The following is a 21,611-nucleotide window of genomic DNA, read 5'->3' as shown; positions in this document are numbered from 1 at the left end:
CTAGAAAAATAACATTCTGGGAGTCAAGACTATAAAAAAGGAAGGATGACCTCCCTACTGTCACACTCTGTTTTGACTGTATGACTGCTGAACTTTTCTTGCAAGAAAATAAAACCTCATCAAAGACAATTTGGAAATGTTTGTCTCTTATTCAGTGATGGAAATTTGTTTGCCACCACATTAGTATAATTTTTTTTTTAAATATTTAGAACTTCTTTTAGAACCTACTCTAAAATAAAATAGCGATAAAGATTATTAATAGTCATTTTGAGAGTGTATGATTATGGTTAGCAAACTAAAGCTTTTTCAAAATAAATATGGATTTTTTTATTATAAAATTTGACATTGCATTAATGATTTTTCATACATTTACTTACATTGTCAATACTTTAGAAGGTCATTCTGTAACACATCTAACATTTGTTCATACAATTGCATCTATGTAATGATGTTGATGATGATGATGATGATCTGCACATTCACATCACAACAGTGTAAAGATTATTCAGACAAAACCAAAGTGTGTTTCTTTCCTTTGAAAACTTTTAATACAGAAATTACAGAAAAATAATGTACAGCTCTGTGTAAGAACATTCTTTGACTGACAATAAATATAAAATGTTAGTGAATATCACTAGAAAACAGCGGTCATCTGGAGGAGTCAGTGCTGTGCGCTGGCCGCCAGAGTCTGTGCTTCATGCTGGTGCTCGGTTGACGCCGCAGGAGTTCATCACCTTTATCAATGTCTTTAGGTTTATCATAAATTGTTGATATATGAAATTCTTTTCTGGGTTTCTTAAGCGGAAGGAATGAGCTGAGCTTCTCTCCATGGTACCTGCAAAACATATGAAATTAAATCATTAGTCATAATGTATCAGTCTAGCCTAAATGTTGTCTACTGTAAGTCACAAAAATGTTGAGTAGAAATTCTTTTAATGATATAAAAGGATATATTACTAATGTGGATAAAAATAAGTAATTTAAAGACTTCCTACACCTTTTGACCAATACATTTTCATGACTTTTATGAAGTTCGGATATGTGTTTAAGTATCATATTTGATACATCAGGATTTTATGGCTCATATAGTATGATAGAGTGTGAATATGGAGTGGAAAAAACACCTATTTATTCAAAGATCCAAACTAAGCAAAAATATGCAAAAAGATGAAATTCTGATAGCTTGTACTGTAAATCAATGAGATATTTATAACGGACTACTAACATAAAATGCATATAAATATCAGTCATTATTATCTGCCGATAATGTGTCTCAGAAAGATAATATTTAAATGCTTAAGTTTTATGATCAAAGCTCTGAAATTTCAAAACATATAATGCAATACAATGATGATTGAGTGATGAACAAATAAACATTCCTCAAAAGCCTGATGGATCATTTTAGATACTTGCATTTGTACAAAATTAATAGTGTATGGACTATCAAGTAAACCTACGTTGCTTCAATAAAGTGTTCATCTTGAAATATTACTAGCAATATAGAAGTTATGCTTATGTTTACTTCATAAAAATCAGTAAAGATGTAGATATGATCCATTCTGAATTAAGAATAGTCGCAGGATATCATGTGTGAAGCAAATGACAGCGGTGCAGTAGATCAGTGAAGTCCACACTCACCCAAAGCCTCTCTTACAGTTGGGATGCTGTCCTTCGCTCTCTAAAGCATCTGTTATTCCCACCTGGCTGCTCCCGAGACTTTCTCCGTCCTTCCAGCCCTGTTTCTCCATCACACGCCTGCCGAATCCCTACAACACACAACAGCTCTTAAGCACAGATCCTTTCAAAATGTTTCACGATTTAAAGTGTGACTAACGATATAAAAGTAACGAATGCTTTTAAACATTGAAATTGGCAAGTGAAGAACTATCACTAGTCTACACTTATGAGTTATTTTATTTATTTTTGGCATTTTTGCCTTTTTTATTAGGATAGGACAGTAGCAGACAGAGAGAGAGGAGGGACGGGATCGGGAAAGGTCCACGAGCCGGGACTCGAACTCTGGTTGCCTGAAGCACAACGGCGCACTTGCCCACGAGGCTATCGGCGCCGACAACACTTGTGAGTTATTGAGCAGTGGATTATAAAAACATCCAAACCTTTGTAAATCTCTCAAAGTTGCCGATTTTTTGTTGGCGTCCCGGAAGCCCGTCCAGACCCTCCCGAAGTCTCCTTTCAGAGCGCATGCGCACGTAATCTCTGGAGTCCATGTCGCCGCCATCTGAGGAGAAACAATCACAGTAATGCATTGTGTTTGATGTCATGTAAACAGGACTCAGGTGTTGTCAGTCTGTAATTGCATTGGACTTAAATCAAAGCAGTCATAATTATCTAATCATGAAGATCTACCTTGGTCATAATAGACGCTCATATCCACGTCCCAGTCGTCTGCTGTTTGTTCATCGAAATCTGTGAAAAATCAAAGATGAGCAACATGAGACTGAATAATGCATGTGTGCTGGCAATAATGATGCAAATCAAGCATCTTTTCCTTTACTATAAGGATGGCCTTGTTGAACTTATCAGCTTGGTTAAACTATTTCACTAACACAGATCAGGTTTAGTCAATGCTAGAATAACTTGTGATAGTCTTAGTTGGTAGAATCAGTAAGAATAGGATGAAAATTACAAAATCAGGTCATAATGTTTTAGCAAACGTGTTTTCAGCAAAAGTTACTTCTGTTACCGTCACAATGCTGCAACCTAACTTTTTTTGGAAAAAGTGCCAAATAAATACAACATGATGAATAATTGCATTGCAGAAATTGAAAACCAACTTGATCATTGTAAAAATAAACAAACAAACAAATACATTTGTTTATGAGTTTCCTGTATTGTACTATTATTATTGAAAAGTATTAACCTAATTTACATTATTTTATTATTGATTATATTGTATACATGATAAATGCAAATAGAAAATGATAAATCTTAATTTATGAAAGAATTTTTTTTTTTTTTTTCATTATTAAAAAAAAGCAAATATACAATCTTAATTTATGGAAAATAAATTACAAATTTCTTTCTAACAATTTTATAACCACTTTATAGTACAACTTTAATAATTAAAATACTAATATTTAGTCTTTATTTCTTCATTTATTAAACATTAAGCTTTTATTTTGGCGGGTTGCCAGCAAGTGCTTCACTCATGGATGTATTTATTTTATTTATATTTATTTATATATTTATATAATTATATATATATATATATATATATATATATATATATATATATATATATATATATATTTATATAATTATATATATATATTTATATAATTATATATATATATATATATAGTATATGAAGAAAATTATATATTATAAAAAATATAAATGTAAACTATGATTTTTTTCTTTTGGTTTACATTACATTTATAATTTTTTTCGGGGTCAATGAAAATTTTGTCAGGGCAAGTTGAAATCTGATCTACTGGGTCAAGAGGGCTCCTCTCTTTATTCTTTCAATATGAACTCATACAGCTCCAGACGCAGCACATCTCACAAAGTTAAGATTATAATACACTGGACGTACTCAGCTATTTTATTAGAACTTGGGCTGGATATTTCTTCAACCAAAACTGTTTGCCAATGGTACCTCCTTCTTCCTCGTGCCAGAACTGAGCGTCTGTGTAGAAGACGAGGCCCGATCCGCCCTTCTCCCACTTGAGCTCGATCTCCTCTTCAAAGAGCCTCTCCTTGGAGCGCTCCTGGCTGGTGACATCATCGTGGAGGGCCTCGTGACGCTCCCACTCCTCACAGCGGTCATCGTCCTGCGGAGAGCACACATTCAACATGCAAATATTACTCATCTGGCCTCAAAAATATTCATCAGCAAATCAAAGTCCCTGTAAATAACTCGCATTGGGGCTGTACGATACTGTAAAAAAACAACAACAATGCAATATTTTGTTTTTCTGCAATAAGAAAAAATATAGAAATTGTCACGAGATGACTTGAATAGCTCTATATAGAAAGAATTCATTATTATAGAATGAATGGGAACTGCATCTGCATAGAAAACAAATATAATCTGAAATCTAATAAATAAACACCTGATAAAATGGCTTTGTACTTTTTGAGTGCAAAATCCTTTTAGGGCTGAACGAATTGGGAAAAACGTGAACCAGAATGTTTTAAAAATATATCTCTTTACTTGTGTTTTCACACACATTCCCACTGTTTTTGACCCATTCAATATGACTATAAAATAATATTAAAAACTATAATGGACTACAAAAAAAAAATTAAACAAAATAAGAAATATATTGTTATAATACCACTGTACTGTAAAATAAAAAGTAGTGTATTTAAGAAAAATAACTTTTTTTATAGTACAACTGTAAAAATTACAATACTAATATTTAGTCTTTATTTCTTAATTTTCAAACATTAAACCATTAAGCTTTTATTTTGGCGGGTTGCCAGCAAATGAATATAAAACAGAGCCATTCTGAGATACTTAAACTGTATGAGTTGCGTGTGTATTAGTGAACATCTTCACTAATGCTTCACTCATGGATGTATTTATTTACCGGTAATATATATTTATTTAAATAAAATGATTATATATGTAAATCACTTGTTTAATTATGACTAATATATATATATATGTGTGTGTGTGTGTGTGTATCTACATAAAATTAAAACGGATATATTTATTTAATTAAATAGCAGCCTGCGCTGTTTGAAAATCTTCAACATATCGGCTGGCCCTAACTCACATCATCAGGGCCTGACAGCTCCTCTTCACTTCCTGCTTCCTGTGACTCTTGATTGACAGGTGAAGTGGGCGTGTCCTCATCTCCTGTTAGTGTGGCTGTGGGCATGTCCTTGTCTACTGTTAGTGTGGCTGTGGGCGTGTCCTTGTCTACTGTTAGTGTGGTTGTGGGCGTGTCCAGGCCCCCGGGGCCCGAGATCTCCACTCCTCCTGCAGTGAACACGCTCTCCTCTGCAGACCTCACGACTGTGCTGTTGTAATACAGGTATGGCACGTTGCCGTAGCGCCGATTCGAGCCCGTCTTGGGAAAAGTGAGTCCCAGCTTGCGGATGAGGCGCGGTGGCAGGCGACAGGACTGAATGAGCTCAAGGAAAACAGTCACAGGGGTCCCGACGTTCCCCGATGGCATGAGGGAGGGCGGATTGAGCTCCGGAAGGCCCTTGAGGTCAGTCATGGTGAAATGCTCTGATTGGGCAAGGTGGCGTCTCATCTCAATCTTTGTCTTGTAGGGGAATGAATTATGATCTTGAATTAGAGATAAAATATGATGATTATCTGCTCATGTAACAATCAGATGGGTATTAGCCTACATTGAGCACTGTAGGCATTTTAGACAGATTGTAAGAGACATTTCAAACTGTGTGACCCTTGACCCTTATCAATAATTCTCATTTTCCCTTTGCAATTTAATACCATCATTCATGTTCACCCTTAAACAACTTCACAAAAAATGTACAAGAATCTTTGTTTGTTTTATCTCACATGGTCAGTAAGTCTCATAAATACCACATATAAAATCCAGTGTCTTCATAGAATTAAAACAAAAGAAATGAAAAACTTTTTATATTACAAAAATATTTGTATTTATTTTAATTATAAAAAATATAAATGTTGTAAACAGCATGATAAAAATTAATTGATGATTTTATTTTTATTTTAATTATATATATACTGTATATATATATAATGATGAATCTTAATCTAAAGATTTATCCTTTTTACATTTTAATTATAAAATATATAAATGTAAATATTATATGAACAATGACATTTATATGTATTATTTTAATCATAAGAAATTGTAAATGTAAAGATAAAAAATAAACCTTAATTTATGGAAAAAAATGAAATATACAGTGAATGTATATTTTTAATGTTAGTATTAAAATTATAAATGTAAATACAAAACAATAAATCTTAATTTATGAAAAAGTGCATTTACATTATTTAACATTTTCATTTTTTTAAATAAATAAATATACGATTAATTTTAATTTATGAAAAATTACATTTATATTTTCTTAATTTTGATTATACAAAAACATCTAAATGTAAATATAAAATATTGTAAATATCTGTCAATCTTAATTTATGAAAAATGTAATTTATTAATTTCACATTTAATTATAAACATTAGCCTAAATGATAAATCTTAAATTATAAAAAGTGAATTTTATAATTTGTGTGTGTGTGTGTGTGTGTGTGTGGTTAGGGCCAGTGAAAAGTAGAAATTTGAACACTGGTTGAACAATCCAAAACATCGTGTTAATATGGTGGAACTTTTATTTTGAAAGGTCACTCACCGGCCTGCTCTGACACTTTAACTCTCCGAATCAAACATTTTCTCCGCAGGCAGTTTCCTTTAGAGTCGATCCACTGGTTTCCTGAATACATCTTCATGAATCTGTCGGATTCCTGTGAGCGAACCGACACCACACAACAACACAAACCCGGGGGTTTCCCACCAGGCCCGTCGGAACCCTCCGTCCTCTCGCTGACTCCAGCATCTGCCGCGGGAAACTGCACACGAACCTCCGGGCGATGGCGATAATGGAAACACACGAATCCTTTACTTTCTATAAACTGGCTGAAATAGTTCCTCAGGTCTGCGGATCGGAGCCGGGCAGGAATGTTGTTTACAACGAAATACGTCGCCTCTTCCGACGCCGCCATAACTGTGAAAGTGAAGCCAGAATTCACGCCTCTGGTACAATGGGCAGAAGTTGTTTCAAAATAAAAGTTAAATCAAAACAAAAACAACCTTTTAAAATAACGTACAGTATTTTGATATTTTATTTAACACCGTTTTATGTTTGTCGTTATAAGTAAGCTAACTTTGTATCCCATAATTATGACAAAAAAGTAGTGCTGTCAAATCGAATCGATTATATATCAAATATATACATATAAATTATTACACAAATTACAACCACAAACTTTTATGTTAGATACGATCAATTTGACAGCACTAATATAAATTAAAAAATTATGACTTTTAATGTCATAATTAAGATTGGCAGAAACGGGGTTCCATAGTTCTATGCATTACAGCAATAAAAAATAAATAAATTAAAAAACATTAAAAGTACAGGTACATGGATACTAGCAGATGATAATACTGTGGTGCTTTGATACTTACTATTACACTGTAACATATTTAAATACTATGGTATTTAAACCGAATAAGCATTTGGCAAAAAACTTTTATCCAAATTGACTTGCATTGCATTTCAAGGCATACATTTTTTTTTAAATGTAAATAAAAGTAGGTCATGTAAATGTATTATTTCTGACAGGAAAATAAACCATTTGATTTGAATTCTCTTGGCCGGTATTTTCTGACATTCAAAACAACATCAGGATTGATCTAGATTAGATCCGAGTTAAAAAGCCTCAATTCTCAGAAAACTGATATGCTCATAATACAACAATACCTCTTTTCAGAGAGAAACACCTCAGAAAAAAAGTGTCAAGAGACGCATGATATGGAAAAAAAAAAATTCAACCTTTTTATTAAAATATATTTCCAATATAATTTCTGTGTTGTCATGAAAAAGTGTCATAAAAATAAAAAAAACAGAAATTAAACTGTGTCATATCTATCCACATTACTGGCACTGTACAGAGAGGATATGCATAGGAAAGAGTGACAGAGTGTCAGAACTATTGCTTTGCTCAAATAGTGATTCATTATAGTGATATTTGGTGTTTTCTCCACATGTCAAGCATTTAAAAATGATAGGCAATGTTATTCCAAACCCATATGAGGGTGAATAATAATAATTTTTTGGCTGAACTATTCCTCTAAAGCATTCATTACTTTACTTGTATATATTTTAAAGTGTCATCAGCAGTCTGGTCCACTAGAAAGCACACATGGGCTGATATCTTCTGAATCCAGAGACACAGAGAGTCTAAAGCCCACAGGAATATGGTCCGTCAGTCCAGCCAGCTGAGTCACGTACGTGAACTCTTCCACAACCTACACGGGAAAAAGACAAAGATTTAAATACTTCAGAACATATTTTTTTCCTAAAGTACATTTTTATGGCAAGTGTATAGACCTTATTCAGAGCAGCGCCATGACAGGTATGAAAGTAAGGCTGTGAGGGATAGACTTGCCGTGTTTCCAATGGCATCCGCTGTAAAAAGCTGTATAAAGCTCCTAGATTACTTACAATTTTCCACAGCTTAAATTGTCAGGAGTTTTTTGTCAAATGAAATTTCTTGGAAAGATATTTTTCCAGTGTTTCATGAGCAGAACAATCCAAAAACACATTACATAAAATAACAGTACAGCCCATTGAAGAGATGCATGTCTGTCCCTCACGGCCTCGCTTTCATTCCCATTAAAAATCAAAGATGGCGCTGCTGTGAATAAGGTCTATTAAACACTGAAGCACAAACATGTCATTCTTAGCAGGAAACGCACCGTTTTGCAGTGACTGGCGACGGAGCTCTCTCGATACAGAAGGTAATCGATCCGTCGACCCACCCAGGGCTGATCCGGCTCAGGATAAACCAGAGGAACGCCGTCGACCGGCACCGGGGGACATAAATAGTCCTTGCGCAGTTCTTCACTTTCCAGAGTTCTACAGAGAAGATCAAGGCCTGATTAGACTGAATCAAAACCTGTTCAAACTATGCAGGTTTTTCTATGCTATGCTTCATTTCATGTATATTTCAAGTGTATATATATATATATATATATATCCATATCTCACCGCTGCAGGTTGTCTGGAGTCCTCATGTTCTCATTATAGAGTGTTGGCTGTTCCAACAGGGTTCCTACAAATAAAACCACAAGTTTTTTGCACACTTTTTAAAATTATTCATGCAAAACTATAGCTATATAATACAATTGCATACAATAAAGAATGAAAAGAAACAACATCCTAATAGTAAATACCCAAATTAAAGTGGAATAAAATAAATAAATAAAAAAAGTTTTTAATTTAACCACAGAATATCAGAAACAGCAACTTTCCACTCCAAAATGTGCGTTCATTTCACAAAGCGTGTTCAGATGTGCTGGTATTAAGATGAGTTTTGATCGATCGGATCACAAGTAGGTGACGCTAAATACAGGTGTAAACAGTCTAAAACGTTTTGAGCTTGTCCACTTTCGACCACTTCCAGATGTAGTTGAAAACGCATTAGACCGGATTGCTGTCGTAGTGTAAACGCTCATGTGGTCCAATGTGTTCAAACAGCCATGAAAGACTCTCCTAATGGCTAAACATTATGGGAAGTGCTCTAGCCAGACGGGATTTAAACTTTGCCGGCTGAAGATCCGAGTTTGGTTTGAAGATGAAAAACATACCAAGCACAATGTTCTCTCACCATCCCTGATTCCTAACACACACTCTCAGCGTTCGGCTGGTCTTGCGTCTGTCAGAGCAGAAACTAAAGCTGATGCTCAGTATGTTTTGTCTCTGTGTGTGTTCATATCTAAGTTGCTCAAGCTTATTTAGTCCATTAGATTGAAAGATCTGAAAAAGTCCATACATTCACCCGCCCATAGACCCTCTCCTCAAAGAAATCAGGACAGAAGTGGTTGAAAGTGGACAAAAGAGACGGATTAAAACACCAGGTGTAAACGGGTATGTGTCTCCCTCGTCTACTTGTGATCCGATCGACCAAAACGCATCTCAATACCAGGTGTAAACAGGGCCTAAGAAGCAAACGAGAGTGTTACCGATGACCCAGGGCTTCTCTTTCCCGGGTCCAGCTCTGCAGGGGTCTGTATATTCCTCAAACACACTATGGCTTTGCTCCAACCTGTCATCTAGTAAAAACATGTGAAAGACACATGAAAATGCTGATTGAATGAGGCACTTTTTTCTGAACTTCCTTTGCATAAATATTGATCTTTAATCAAGACGTACAGTGTGTGGCGTGTTGTTCAGTACATACCAGGGGAGCAGTTGTCGAAGTTAAAATCCCCACAAAGCACGTCAAACATCACCATTTCATCTTCTCGCCTGGTCACTGCTTGAAACTCGCTGATCCATTTGGTCAACATGTTAAGCTGCTCAAAGCGTATCTCTCCTTCCCCTGATCAAACACCAGAAATGTCTTAATATTTGATGTGCTTCAAAGCATATTATTATACATATTGGTGCAATAATACTTAAGTATGCAAAAAAACAATCCGTCTTCACCACTGTGATTCTAGACAATTTAATTTAATTGGATTACATTACACAAAATATCCAAAAATGTATATTTTGTCATTTTTATTGTTTTGTTCCAAACCTGTATTTTAGATCTGAGTGCTTTGGTGCAAGTGATTTAATTTTTATTTAAAGCATCATATGACCCGTAATATAAAATACAAGTTATATGGATAGACTGACTCCTGTTATGATGCTTTTATGGCACTTTAATGGTGTTTTTGTCCTTTCTGGAGCAGATTTGGTCACTATGAACTGTTGTCGTGTGGCAGGGTTTCTCTAGCTGGAGTGTGTGAGTTGATAAAAAGTAATTAATTCAATCATAAAAATATAATTTTTTTATTGTTTTATAAATAAATAATAATAAAAAAAATTAACTAAAATAAAAACACTAAAAATAAAACACTAAAAATTAGGGCTGTCAAACGATTAATCGCGATTAATCGCATCCAAAATAAAAGTTTGTTTTTACATAATATATATGTGTGTATGGTGTATAAATATTTTCTATATATAAATACACACACATGCATGTATATATTTAAGAAATATTTGCATATATATTTATATTATATATAATTTATATTATATATAAATATTTTATATATAAATAACAAATTTTTCCCTACTAAAAATATGAAATATCTTATTTGTTTATCTGCATGTAATGTAAGCATTAACCGACATCAGGGAACTGTAAACGCGAGTAATTAATGTTGAAATATTATTATAAAATCTCAGGGAGACTTCAAGTAAATATTTCAACTCAAAGAAGTTAGGCTGACAAAAAAAGTTTGAGAATCCCTGAGAATAACTCAAGATAACTCCCTGCTCAAGAAAATAACAGCATACAGGTTTGGAACGACATGACGGTGAATAAACAAACACAAACATTCATTTTATAGGTGAACTATTTCTGTAGATGCATCATAAAAATAACAACACACTTGCCTTCAGGAGCGTGCAGATGAGTGCAGTTAATATACCCGACCATTTTCTTTTCCCCTTTTTGTAACCCTATCTCCACCTTGTGAGAAAATAATTTGGTTTAGGCACACTTTTTTAGTATAGTTAGTTTAAGGCCCCGATATACTTCAAGCAACAAACTGGTGTCACATAATTTTGAACAAAACCAGGCCAAAATGAAGTTTGTTTTGGGAGTTCGAAACAAATTCCAAACTGAAGTCCTGTTGTTAAACACTTTCGAACTACCATTGGTCCGTGGCGATTACATAATAGGTGGGTGTGGCTCTGAGGCTCCGCCTTCTTTGACTCATTTCTTCAGTTCATTGAGTTCAGATTCAAGTAAAAACATGAACACACTGGAGAGCTGCTTTAGAGTAGAAATTGAAGTTGTAATTCTAATTAAAAGCGACACTGACAGTGTTTCATGTTTAATATTGTAAAGCTGCTTGCTTTTAAAGCGATCTAAATAAACATGACTCGACTGGAGTGCCAAATTGCAGAGCTGGTGTGAACATATGCACGTCACAACTGTTGTTTTCTCACCGCTGTCCTTTTACTTGTGTTCACTTATTGAGAGGAAAGCGTGCAACACATATGTGACCCTGGATCACGGGTATAATTGTGGCAATAGCCAATATACATTTTATGGGTCAAAATGATCGATTTTTCATTTTTTATGCCAAAAATCATTAGGATATTAAGTAAAGATCATGTTCCATGAAGATATTTTGTAAATTTCCTACCGTAAATATATTAAACATTTATTTTTGTGAGTGAATGCAGCACAATCGCGAATATAAATGGACAAATTTATAGGAGATTTTCTCAATGTTTTGATTTTTTTTGCACCCTCAGATTCCAGATTTTCAAATAGTTGTATCTCGGCCAAATATTGTCCTATCCTAACCATACACCAATGGAAAGCCTATTTAATCAGCTTTCAGATGATGTATAAATCTCAATTTCAAAAAATTTACCCATGTGACTGGTTTTGTGGTCCAGGGTCACATATTTACAAAACATGCTAATTTGCATATTCATAGAACCGGGTCTACTAAAAGAGGCAAGGGTGTAGAGTTACATTCAATCTATTTTAAGACATGAAGAATTTTTTTTTCAAGGAAAACAACTTTTACATTTTGGTGATCAAAAATTAGTTTTAAGGAATAAAGTTAATGTTTAATGTTCTCGGAACATTCTGAAACAAGTAGTAACATTTAAAAAATGTTAGACGAAGTTTCAGAAAAAGAAGTTGTATAAACAATGTATAAATAACATTTATGTGCTAACGTTTTGAAATCATAGACTAGATAACATTCTATTAATGTTACTGGAAGAACGTTTGTTCATAACTTTGAGAGAACCTTGCCAAAACATTAGCCGGAATGTTCCCAGTTAGTTGGGATAGCGCTGCTCAGGTATTTTGAACTTCTTTTTACCCCTAAGCGAAGAACGGAAAATAACATTGCTGTGAGTTTACCGGGGCCTTTCATTTCCAAACCTATATATAAAACACTAGATCAGCAGCGATATTAAACTGAATGCTGTACCTTTACAGCCAGCAGGCCTTTGGCAGCCAGCGCGTCCTCTCCTCGGCTGTTTGGAAAGCAGCGGTACTGAGCCTCCATCACGGGATAGCGACTGGCCAGGAACAAACCACTGTTGAAAAACTTGAAAGAGGAGCACGTTCCAGCAGGCTGGCAGGCGTAAACGCCAACGTCATAGAGAACATGTTCATAGAGCGACCCGAGAGCCTGTGCGAGCTTCAGAGCGGCTCTCTTATCGAAAACCTCCTGGAGGCAAACTATATCCACCGAGGACGGGAACAAAGAGGACACTTCCATCAGCATGTCGCCGTCTCTTAAGGGACGAGGCGGATGCTTGTGCTGCTTGGAGTTCTGGTTGCAGTTGGGTTTGGGAAGCTGCTGGTTTGGGCCATTGGTTTCATCCGCTTCGGTCCCGTCCTTCTGACCTGTGATGGAAAAGTCTACAGATCCGTACGAGGACGGGGCCGGTTGCGGCATCAAACTGCTGGATGGGGTCACGGTGCCGCAGCTACTCGGAGAATCTATGAAAATACGGATGTGCGGGCGAGTGACACCCTGCACGATGTTCTTCCCGATGATTGACGCGCGCTGTTGCGTATGCCCGAGGTTGTTGAAGCGCGCTACGCCGTCGGGCAACAGGCACAGGTTGCCCGTCAGAAACCCGAAACTGACCTTCTTCGTCTCCTCCCATCTAGAATTACGATCCTCCGTGTGAAGGATCTGCACCTGATGGCGGTACGAGAACGGCCGGCGTACGGCCTGGAGTGGAGCCCATAATACGAATCCCAGGAGGGCGAATGGTGTGGAAAGTATAAACAGGATGAAGAACAGGACGGAGCCGAAGACGAGCTTAAGCGGGTGGAGGTAGCACTCCTGTTCGCGCCTCAGCACGCGCTCCAGACTGGTGGAGACGCAGACGGCGAGGAGACGGTCCAGGAACCAGAAACACGGGAAGATGAGACTCCATCCTATAGCATGGAGACCTTCCAGAAAACAGTTGGGGAAAGGCGACTCTCTTAAAGACATGCCTCAGCACCGCACGCCTCGGAAAGAAGCCTTCTCATCTCAGATCTTCCACATAACCACTCGAACTCTGTGGCAAAATTACAAATAAGATGAAAATGTTAGAATGTTTGCAACGTTTGGAAAGTGAAAAGCTATATATTTAGCAAATCAACTAGTCAGTGGATTGTATGAACCAGGGTTATTATTGTTGAAGGAATAGTTCACCCAAAAATATACGGATGTTGCCAGTAGCCAGTGATTAAAGTCAAGTCAAGTCACTTTTATTTATATAGCGCTTTAACAATACAGATTGTATCAAAGCAGCTTCACAGTGATAACATGAAAATAATACAACAACGTTTGTTTCTAGAAGAAAATTGCGTCATCGTCCACCTGAAGTAAGGCAGATCAATAATACTGTTGAATGCTTAAATGTCCCCAACTAAGCAAGCCAATTAGCTATATTTAATATATTTAATAATAATATTTAATAATTAGCAATTATTAAACTATAGCGATTACAGTTTATAAAGTTTTAAATATGGATATATTTCTTACGAAAAACTTTCTTCAAAAACTCGGGCACTATTCAAAGCCATTACAAAGCTGGGAAGAGCCAGGATTTTATTTAATATAACTCTGATTGTGTTTGGCTGAAAGAAGAAAGTCATATACACCCAGGACGGATCTAAAATCATAAAAAAATCAAAGTTAATTGAAATAAAATATAATAAAATAACTCTGAACCAGGGTTATTATCATTAACTAAAACTATTTGATATAAAATAAACGTTAACTAAAATAAAATATTAAAAAAACAAACGTATTTTATTTCCGCTAGCTGCCAACAAGCATTTCTCATTTTAGTTTAGTTTAAGTTGAAGTACTAAAATAAAAATAAAGACATTTTAAAAATGACAAAAAGGACAAATAAAAATTACTAAAACTTTAACTAAAATTGAAAATGGAAAATGTGAATAAAATATTTGAATATTCAAATATCAAAAACAGTATCTCATTGTTACTAAAATAACCCTTTCACACAGCAGTCAAAACTTCAGACACACTGACTATTATATCCATGTTAGAATAATAGTAAATATTCAAAATATCTATAAAAACTAAAATAACACTGGCTTGAACAACACGCTGTGACTACTCTGTCTTAATGAAAGCCCAGAAAAATAAAGCTAAAATGCTTTCAGAGAAGTGGACAACATTTCTATTCACCTAGTCAGTTAGTGGATGGCTTTTGACAATCCCTTTTCTTTTCAATGCATTTGTTCTGTGAATGGCTTCTTTGTCAAACACAATAATCTCCATGCAGCCTGTTGAACAGGAGAAACAAGCTTTCATAACCTTTGGTTAGAATTTATTTTCCTTTACGTTCAATGAAATGTTTCAGTTCTCAACTGGTGGTTTGTTTTTTTCAAATTAAATCTTTTACATTTACGCATTTAGCAGACTTACACACATTTCCAGGGAATGGAACTCATGACCTTGGCGTTAAATGTATACATTCAATCATAAAAACATGCTGAGATGGCATAATATGTGTTTCTCATAGTTTAACATGTCCTCCATATGACTCAACATTCATAAGCTATAAGAATTTTCCCCCCAAGATTTTTTTAAGTGGAAATGTAAGTTTCTGGTGGAATGTCCTGTATAATGCAAAAACAAAAACACCTCCTTCTGCTCCAAAATTGTGTTTCTTCAATTGCTCGACATTTCACAACTGTCTGTATCTAATATCACCCAGGTATCATGGGATATGTCCGAGTCATAGGGTTTCTGAATGAGGGAACTCACCCATACAAATGTAAAAACAGCACTGCCAATAACAACAACAGGATACTATGACATATAAGAGATAAACATCAGAGGATCATGGTGCATTTCTGCCACCAGCCCTGGTTAATTCGTGAATATGTACTGCAGAAATGGTATACTATAATATGGCAGTTTGCTATTCAGGAGCCAATAATGCACTATTATAGATTAGAGACTTACAGTAGCAGCAGGGATCTTCTGTTGACCGCATAGTATACTCAACTGGGTTAATACCTATTGATTTATCGATCGAGAGCATTTAAGACACTGATATGATCTAATGCATCTAGTGATGAATAATGAAATCAGATGCATGTGAAATTGCACAGGTCAAAACATGCACTGGATCTAATGCAAGATGAACTCCACACGTGTGCTGACGTCATCATGCATCTGCGCGAAATTATCATATTATAATTATTTTCTCTCTCTCCTTCTCCCGTCTAAACCCTGTTACGGCTTTCTGTAATCTACATACAGTCACGTGCCACTGGTGACCAGATCCCGGTTAGCAGGGCGGAAATGGCAGCAGTCGCGAGCTGGTAAAGTTTACCTGTCTTACCTGACTCTGTTTGTGGCGCGCGACAGGCTTTGCTTTGAACATGAGCTGATGTTACGGCCAGTCTGTGTATTGGACACCTTTCTGATTCAGTGAATCCGACTCATCAGTCTCTGTGCTGCTCGTGTTCCTCCAGCGGTTTGTACACGCACGCATACAGTATAGTAGGTCATGCGCGCGCCCGTCCACATCCCCGTGTGTGCGCGCACTTCCGCAAAGCCCTTGCTGAAACTGGCTTATTTTTGGGGGGAATGTTTGGGAATATGTTGGTGTTACTGCTTTACAATATACATACAGTAGGCTATATGTTGACATGTCCAAGCTTGAATTTACATTTTCTCATTTTAACAGTTGCAAAGAAGGGACCGAGCAAATAGGCTACCTTGTCTATTTTTTAGCTTAAACTTAGTCTTCCCCCATCCAGTTTATGTAAAATTATTCATCCTGCCGGTCTAACATACACATTCAAACATGTAATCTTTCCATTCACCTCCAGACTCAGTGTTTTCTTGCATTTCTAGGTTGTTTATTTCCTGAAAGGAGCAAAGCAGGACGGGACATGTGGATTGAGAAGTTTCTACCACAGGAACAGACTCCGTCCATCCAGTCGTGCCATGAAACGTAAGCAGCTGAGCAGCAGCAGAAGATCCTTCAGCAACCTGGACAGGGCAGTTTCAACAATCACCCTGTGCAAAAACTCAGGGTTGGTGTAGGCCCGTTCCTGGGCACCAGGCGTCTCCTTCAGGATCCCGTAGGTGTTGACAATGAACTCGCTGAAGGGAGGGTGTAGACGCATGTTATAGCCCAGGGTATGAAGCCTGTTCATGATCTCTGTGTGTCTCTCCAACAGCTGGAACTTATAAGCTTCATCCACAATCCCAGTCAGGGGGTGAATGGAGACCTGATGTTAAATATTGAATGAGACACAGCAAAAACATGTCAAAACATCCCACAGGCTCATGTCTGAATCTACAGCCAGCGAACACTTAACAATTACATAATCCCATTTGCATTTGAAGGGGAAATAGGAATGGATTACTTATAGTTGTCTCTGCATATTAAACTGAGAAAAAGCATTTTGAGAGTCACAAAATTACACATTTCAGCTTTACAGTCACGATGACTGCATTTTACCATTGCATGCAGCACTAAATAAATATATTTAATAGTCTGAATTTAATATTCTTGAACATTAATTAAGCTAATTAACTTTTTATTATAGTCAATTGTACATGTGTCTCATGTCCCGCTCACCTGCTCTATTTTATCTCGTATGTTCTGCACGGTGAATCCATACAGTCTAGACTGTTCCTGGAAAACATGTGAGAGGATTCGACGGTCCAGCTGGAAGGCAGTTTCACCCAGTAACCTGCTGTGATCTGCAGGAATAGATCAGATTAACCATCAGTACACAAGACCAGATGAGGAGCAGCTGAAGCTTTTTGCTTTAAAAGTTCAAACTCATTGTTTGCTCAGAGTTTTTGCAGTTTAAATTGTGTGCCAGGGTTATTATTGTTGACTAAAACTATTAAAAAACATTTTACACAAAGCTGAAAAAAGTATGCATACATGGGTTAGAGAATGAAACTGAAACACTGGCCAATATATTGTAAGGTTTCACGCCTATATATGTGTGTATCTCCACTGATTTACATTCATCAGTAAGAGCCGAGTGTGAAGGTTGAATTAGCAGAGCAATAGCGCAGCTGTACATGAAATATTGCAATCTGCACAACATAATGGGAGACATTTCAGAGTTCAAACGAGGACAAATTGTTGATGCGTGTGTCGCTGGTTCATCTGTGATCAGGACAGCAAGTCTTTGTGTATCGAGACTCGAGAGGTATAATATCCAGGGTAATGTCGGCATTAAACCACAGAGGACGGACCACATCCAACAGGAGTAACTGTCGACGCAAGAGGAAGCTTCTGACAGAGATGTTCAGGTACTAACCCGGATTATATCCAAAAAACATGAAACCACCACAGCTTCCCAACTCACTGTCCCTGGGCTGTGGACAATGTGAAACACGTATCATTCTCTGATGAGTCTTTCCCACATCTGTGTGAGTTATGGTGTGGAGAAACCCTAAAGAGTCTGAACACCCGGACTGTTGCTGCCCAGAGTGAAGCACGGGTGGATCAGTGATGGTTTGAGCTGCAATATCATGACAATCCTGACTGTGTTTGATGGACACGTCACTGCTGAGGACTACCGAACCATTCTGGAGGATCATGAACACCGGATGTTCAAACCGTGTATCAGCATGATAATACAAACAGCAAGACTGGAGACAGAAGGGTTTGATGAAGATGAAAGTGAAGTTGAACATCTCCTATGGTCTGCACAGTCACCAGATCTGAAGATTATTATTGAGGTGTTTTGGAGGAGCGAGTCAGAAAACGTTTTCCTCCACCAGCATCATATAGTGACCTGGACACTGTTCTGGAAGAGGAAAATCACTCAAAATCCCTCTGGTCACTGTGAAGGACTTGTATCTGTCATTCCCAAGATGAACTGATGCTGTATTGGCTGTAAAAAGAGGCCCTCACCATACTAATAAACTATTGTGATCTAAAACCAGGTGTTTCAGTTTCATTGACCAACTCATATACATACACACATTAGGCGGTTTGGCAACTAACTAAAATAAATTTAAGTTTATTAAATTAAACAAAAATGAAATAAAAATATAAGAATAAAAGCTGATTCAAAATATTAACAAAAACTATAATAGTAAAATAGCTAAATTGGAAGTGATATCATGCATGAAACTAGTTTTCTAGACATATATAAACTGTCTCAAAAGTCAGCTAATTTTTATATAGTTTATTTTTATATAGTAATAGTTTTAGGTATTTTAAGTACATTAAAGTTAAACTAAATGTTGCCTCTGCAACTAATTGAAATAAATGTTTTCATCATGCATATTTTATTGGTAACACTTTACAATAAGGTTCCATTTGTTACATTAGTTAGATTAGTTCTACAGCATTTATTAATCTTAGTTAATGTTAATATTCTCAACACTTTACTACTTTTTCTAAGATCAAAAGTTGTATCTGTTGACATTAGTTAATGAATGCACCGTGAACTAACATGAAAATAAATGCTGTATATATTTGTTATTGTTAGTTAAGTATAGCTGCACACCGTTGCCATGCAAAGCAGAGCGATAAATAAATCAATAAATATTGATTTATTTGGTAGGTAGCCGTGTAATAAGCTGGATAATGTAGAGCGAATGTAGAATGACTTCAGGCTGATTCAAGATCCCTCCGATTCGCGTCGCGGTGCTGAACAGCCTGTCGGGGTTGTATATTCACTATAACAACCGCCTAGCTCTACATTATCACTTACTTAATGCATTAACAAATGAGATTTGAGACCTTATTGTAAAGTGTTACAATTTGATTTGATTTCAGTTGAAGTAACGGACATGTTTTTAAATAGTAATCCTGGTGTGAAATGAAGGTTGCACACCCCTGAGTGTGTGGTGTGTGACGGAGCAGCTGGGCAGCTCCTCATGATTGACAGCTGACAGTGTGTGCAGAAGATTGACGGGTGAGGACGTCTTCTGGGCTCTTTTCAAAAGCTCATCACTGAATCTGCCCTCATCCACTGTGGCGTTCCACTCAAGGTTCAATCTCCAGCCTGAATTACAGCAAACACTTTATATACAGCACTTAAGAGACTTTGATAAGTCACAATAAAATTCAGTCTTTACAGTAAAAATAGCGATTGAATGAACTCAAAGTCTGGACTGGGTGTAGGAGAGATTAAAAATATGTGAATTTATAAAGGAGGCTTCATGATATGCACTATACACTCACCTAAAGGATTATTAGGAACACCATACTAATACTGTGTTTGACCCCCTTTCGCCTTCAGAACTGCCTTAATTCTATGTGGCATTGATTCAACAAGGTGCTGAAAGCATTCTTTAGAAATGTTGGCCCATATTGATAGGATAGCATCTTGCAGTTGATGGAGATTTGTGGGATGCACATCCAGGGCACGAAGCTCCCGTTCCACCACATCCCAAAGATGCTCTATTGGGTTGAGATCTGGTGACTGTGGGGGCCATTTTAGTACAGTGAACTCATTGTCATGTTCAAGAAACCAATATGAAATGATTCCAGCTTTGTGACATGGTGCATTATCCTGCTGGAAGTAGCCATCAGAGGATGGGTACATGGTGGTCATAAAAGGGATGGACATGGTCAGAAACAATGCTCAGGTAGGCCGTGGCATTTAAACAATGCCCAATTGGCACTAAGGGGCCTAAAGTGTGCCAAGAAAACATCCCCCACACCATTACACCACCACCACCAGCCTGCACAGTGGTAACAAGGCATGATGGATCCATGTTCTCATTCTGTTTACGCCAAATTCTGACTCTACCATCTGAATGTCTCAACAGAAATCGAGACTCATCAGACCAGGCAACATTTTTCCAGTCTTCAACTGTCCAATTTTTGTGAGCTCGTGCAAATTGTAGCCTCTTTTTCCTATTTGTAGTGGAGATGAGTGGTACCCGGTGGGGTCTTCTGCTGTTGTAGCCCATCCGCCTCAAGGTTGTGCGTGTTGTGGCTTCACAAATGCTTTGCTGCATACCTCGGTTGTAACGAGTGGTTATTTCAGTCAAAGTTGCTCTTCTATCAGCTTGAATCAGTCGGCCCATTCTCCTCTGACCTCTAGCATCAACAAGGCATTTTCGCCCACAGGACTGCCGCATACTGGATGTTTTTCCCTTTTCACACCATTCTTTGTAAACCCTAGAAATGGTTGTGCGTGAAAATCCCAGTAACTGAGCAGATTGTGAAATACTCAGACCGGCTCGTCTGGCACCAACAACCATGCCACCCTCAAAATTGCTTAAATCAACCTTTCTTTCCCATTCTGGCATTCAGTTTGGAGTTCAGGAGATTGTCTTGACCAGGACCACACCCCTAAATGCATTGAAGCAACTGCCATGTGATTGGTTGATTAGATAATTGCATTAATGAGAAATTGAACAGGTGTTCCTAATAATCCTTTAGGTGAGTGTATATTTACAGTGTGGCTTCATGATCTATTCAAGTGTTCATGCAGTTTTATTCATATTTTGAACAAGATTTCATTTTTTATTTTTAGTTTTCATGTTAATTTTGTCATTTTATTAGTTTTTTTAAATTTTGCTAATAATTTTTATTTCAATTTTAGTTTTTATTTATTTACAGTTAATAATTTTAGTGCTTCAACTTATTTCAGTTTATTGCCTAGGCAACAATTTCGTTTTTCAACTAATATTTATATCTTATTTCATTTCTAAATACTGTGGCTCCTTTCCTACCGGTATGACTGATCAGACCATCGGGTGATGTAAATCTGTTCTGCTCAGCATTTCCTTCACGATCCATGTCATGACACAGTTCCTCAACGTCCATCCGCAATGAACCGTTTTTTACCTCATCCATTTTACCCTCCACCAGATCAAACACAAATGATTTTACTTCTGTCT

General features: G+C 36.7%; 3 protein-coding genes across 6 annotated transcripts; all 3 read right to left on the bottom strand.

The window, feature by feature from the left end:
- Positions 1-308: 308 nt before the first annotated feature.
- On the bottom strand, positions 309-6,727 carry gpatch3 (G patch domain containing 3). The gene is made up of 7 exons (XM_079895129.1): positions 6,325-6,727; positions 4,746-5,266; positions 3,620-3,794; positions 2,368-2,427; positions 2,118-2,239; positions 1,639-1,766; positions 309-835 (listed from the first exon to the last, which is right to left on the bottom strand). Exons 1-7 carry the CDS (start codon positions 6,692-6,694, stop codon positions 649-651), a joined length of 1,563 nt encoding a protein of 520 aa, XP_079751255.1. The 5' UTR covers positions 6,695-6,727; the 3' UTR covers positions 309-648.
- Positions 6,728-7,507: 780 nt separating this feature from the next.
- On the bottom strand, positions 7,508-16,341 carry smpd5 (sphingomyelin phosphodiesterase 5). 4 transcript variants are annotated; one of them, XM_079893691.1, is made up of 9 exons: positions 16,111-16,341; positions 14,946-15,043; positions 12,714-13,803; positions 11,149-11,224; positions 9,938-10,078; positions 9,720-9,809; positions 8,746-8,809; positions 8,454-8,613; positions 7,508-8,003 (listed from the first exon to the last, which is right to left on the bottom strand). In XM_079893691.1, the coding sequence occupies exons 3-9, from the start codon at positions 13,734-13,736 to the stop codon at positions 7,869-7,871; spliced, it is 1,689 nt and encodes a 562-aa protein (XP_079749817.1). In that variant the 5' UTR covers positions 13,737-13,803; positions 14,946-15,043; positions 16,111-16,341; the 3' UTR covers positions 7,508-7,868. The 4 variants fall into 4 exon arrangements, with proteins under 4 accessions (XP_079749817.1, XP_079749818.1, XP_079749816.1 ...); XM_079893692.1 differs by lacking the exon at positions 16,111-16,341 and adding an exon at positions 15,729-16,086; XM_079893690.1 differs by lacking the exon at positions 14,946-15,043.
- A 292-nt stretch (positions 16,342-16,633) lies between these two features.
- Positions 16,634-21,567, bottom strand: LOC307172640 (speriolin-like; the record flags this gene model as incomplete). Its single annotated transcript, XM_079895178.1, has 4 exons — positions 16,634-17,008; positions 17,362-17,495; positions 19,592-19,762; positions 21,444-21,567. 4 exons carry the CDS (start codon positions 21,565-21,567, stop codon positions 16,685-16,687), a joined length of 753 nt encoding a protein of 250 aa, XP_079751304.1. The 3' UTR covers positions 16,634-16,684.
- Between the last annotated feature and the right edge of the window lie 44 nt (positions 21,568-21,611).

The sequence above is a fragment of the Squalius cephalus genome (genome assembly GCF_949319135.1).
Source record: "Squalius cephalus genome assembly, chromosome: 15".
NCBI classification, from domain to species: Eukaryota; Metazoa; Chordata; class Actinopteri; order Cypriniformes; family Leuciscidae; genus Squalius; species Squalius cephalus.
Note: the sequence above shows the minus strand (reverse complement) of the source record. Positions and strands in the feature narration are given on the sequence as shown.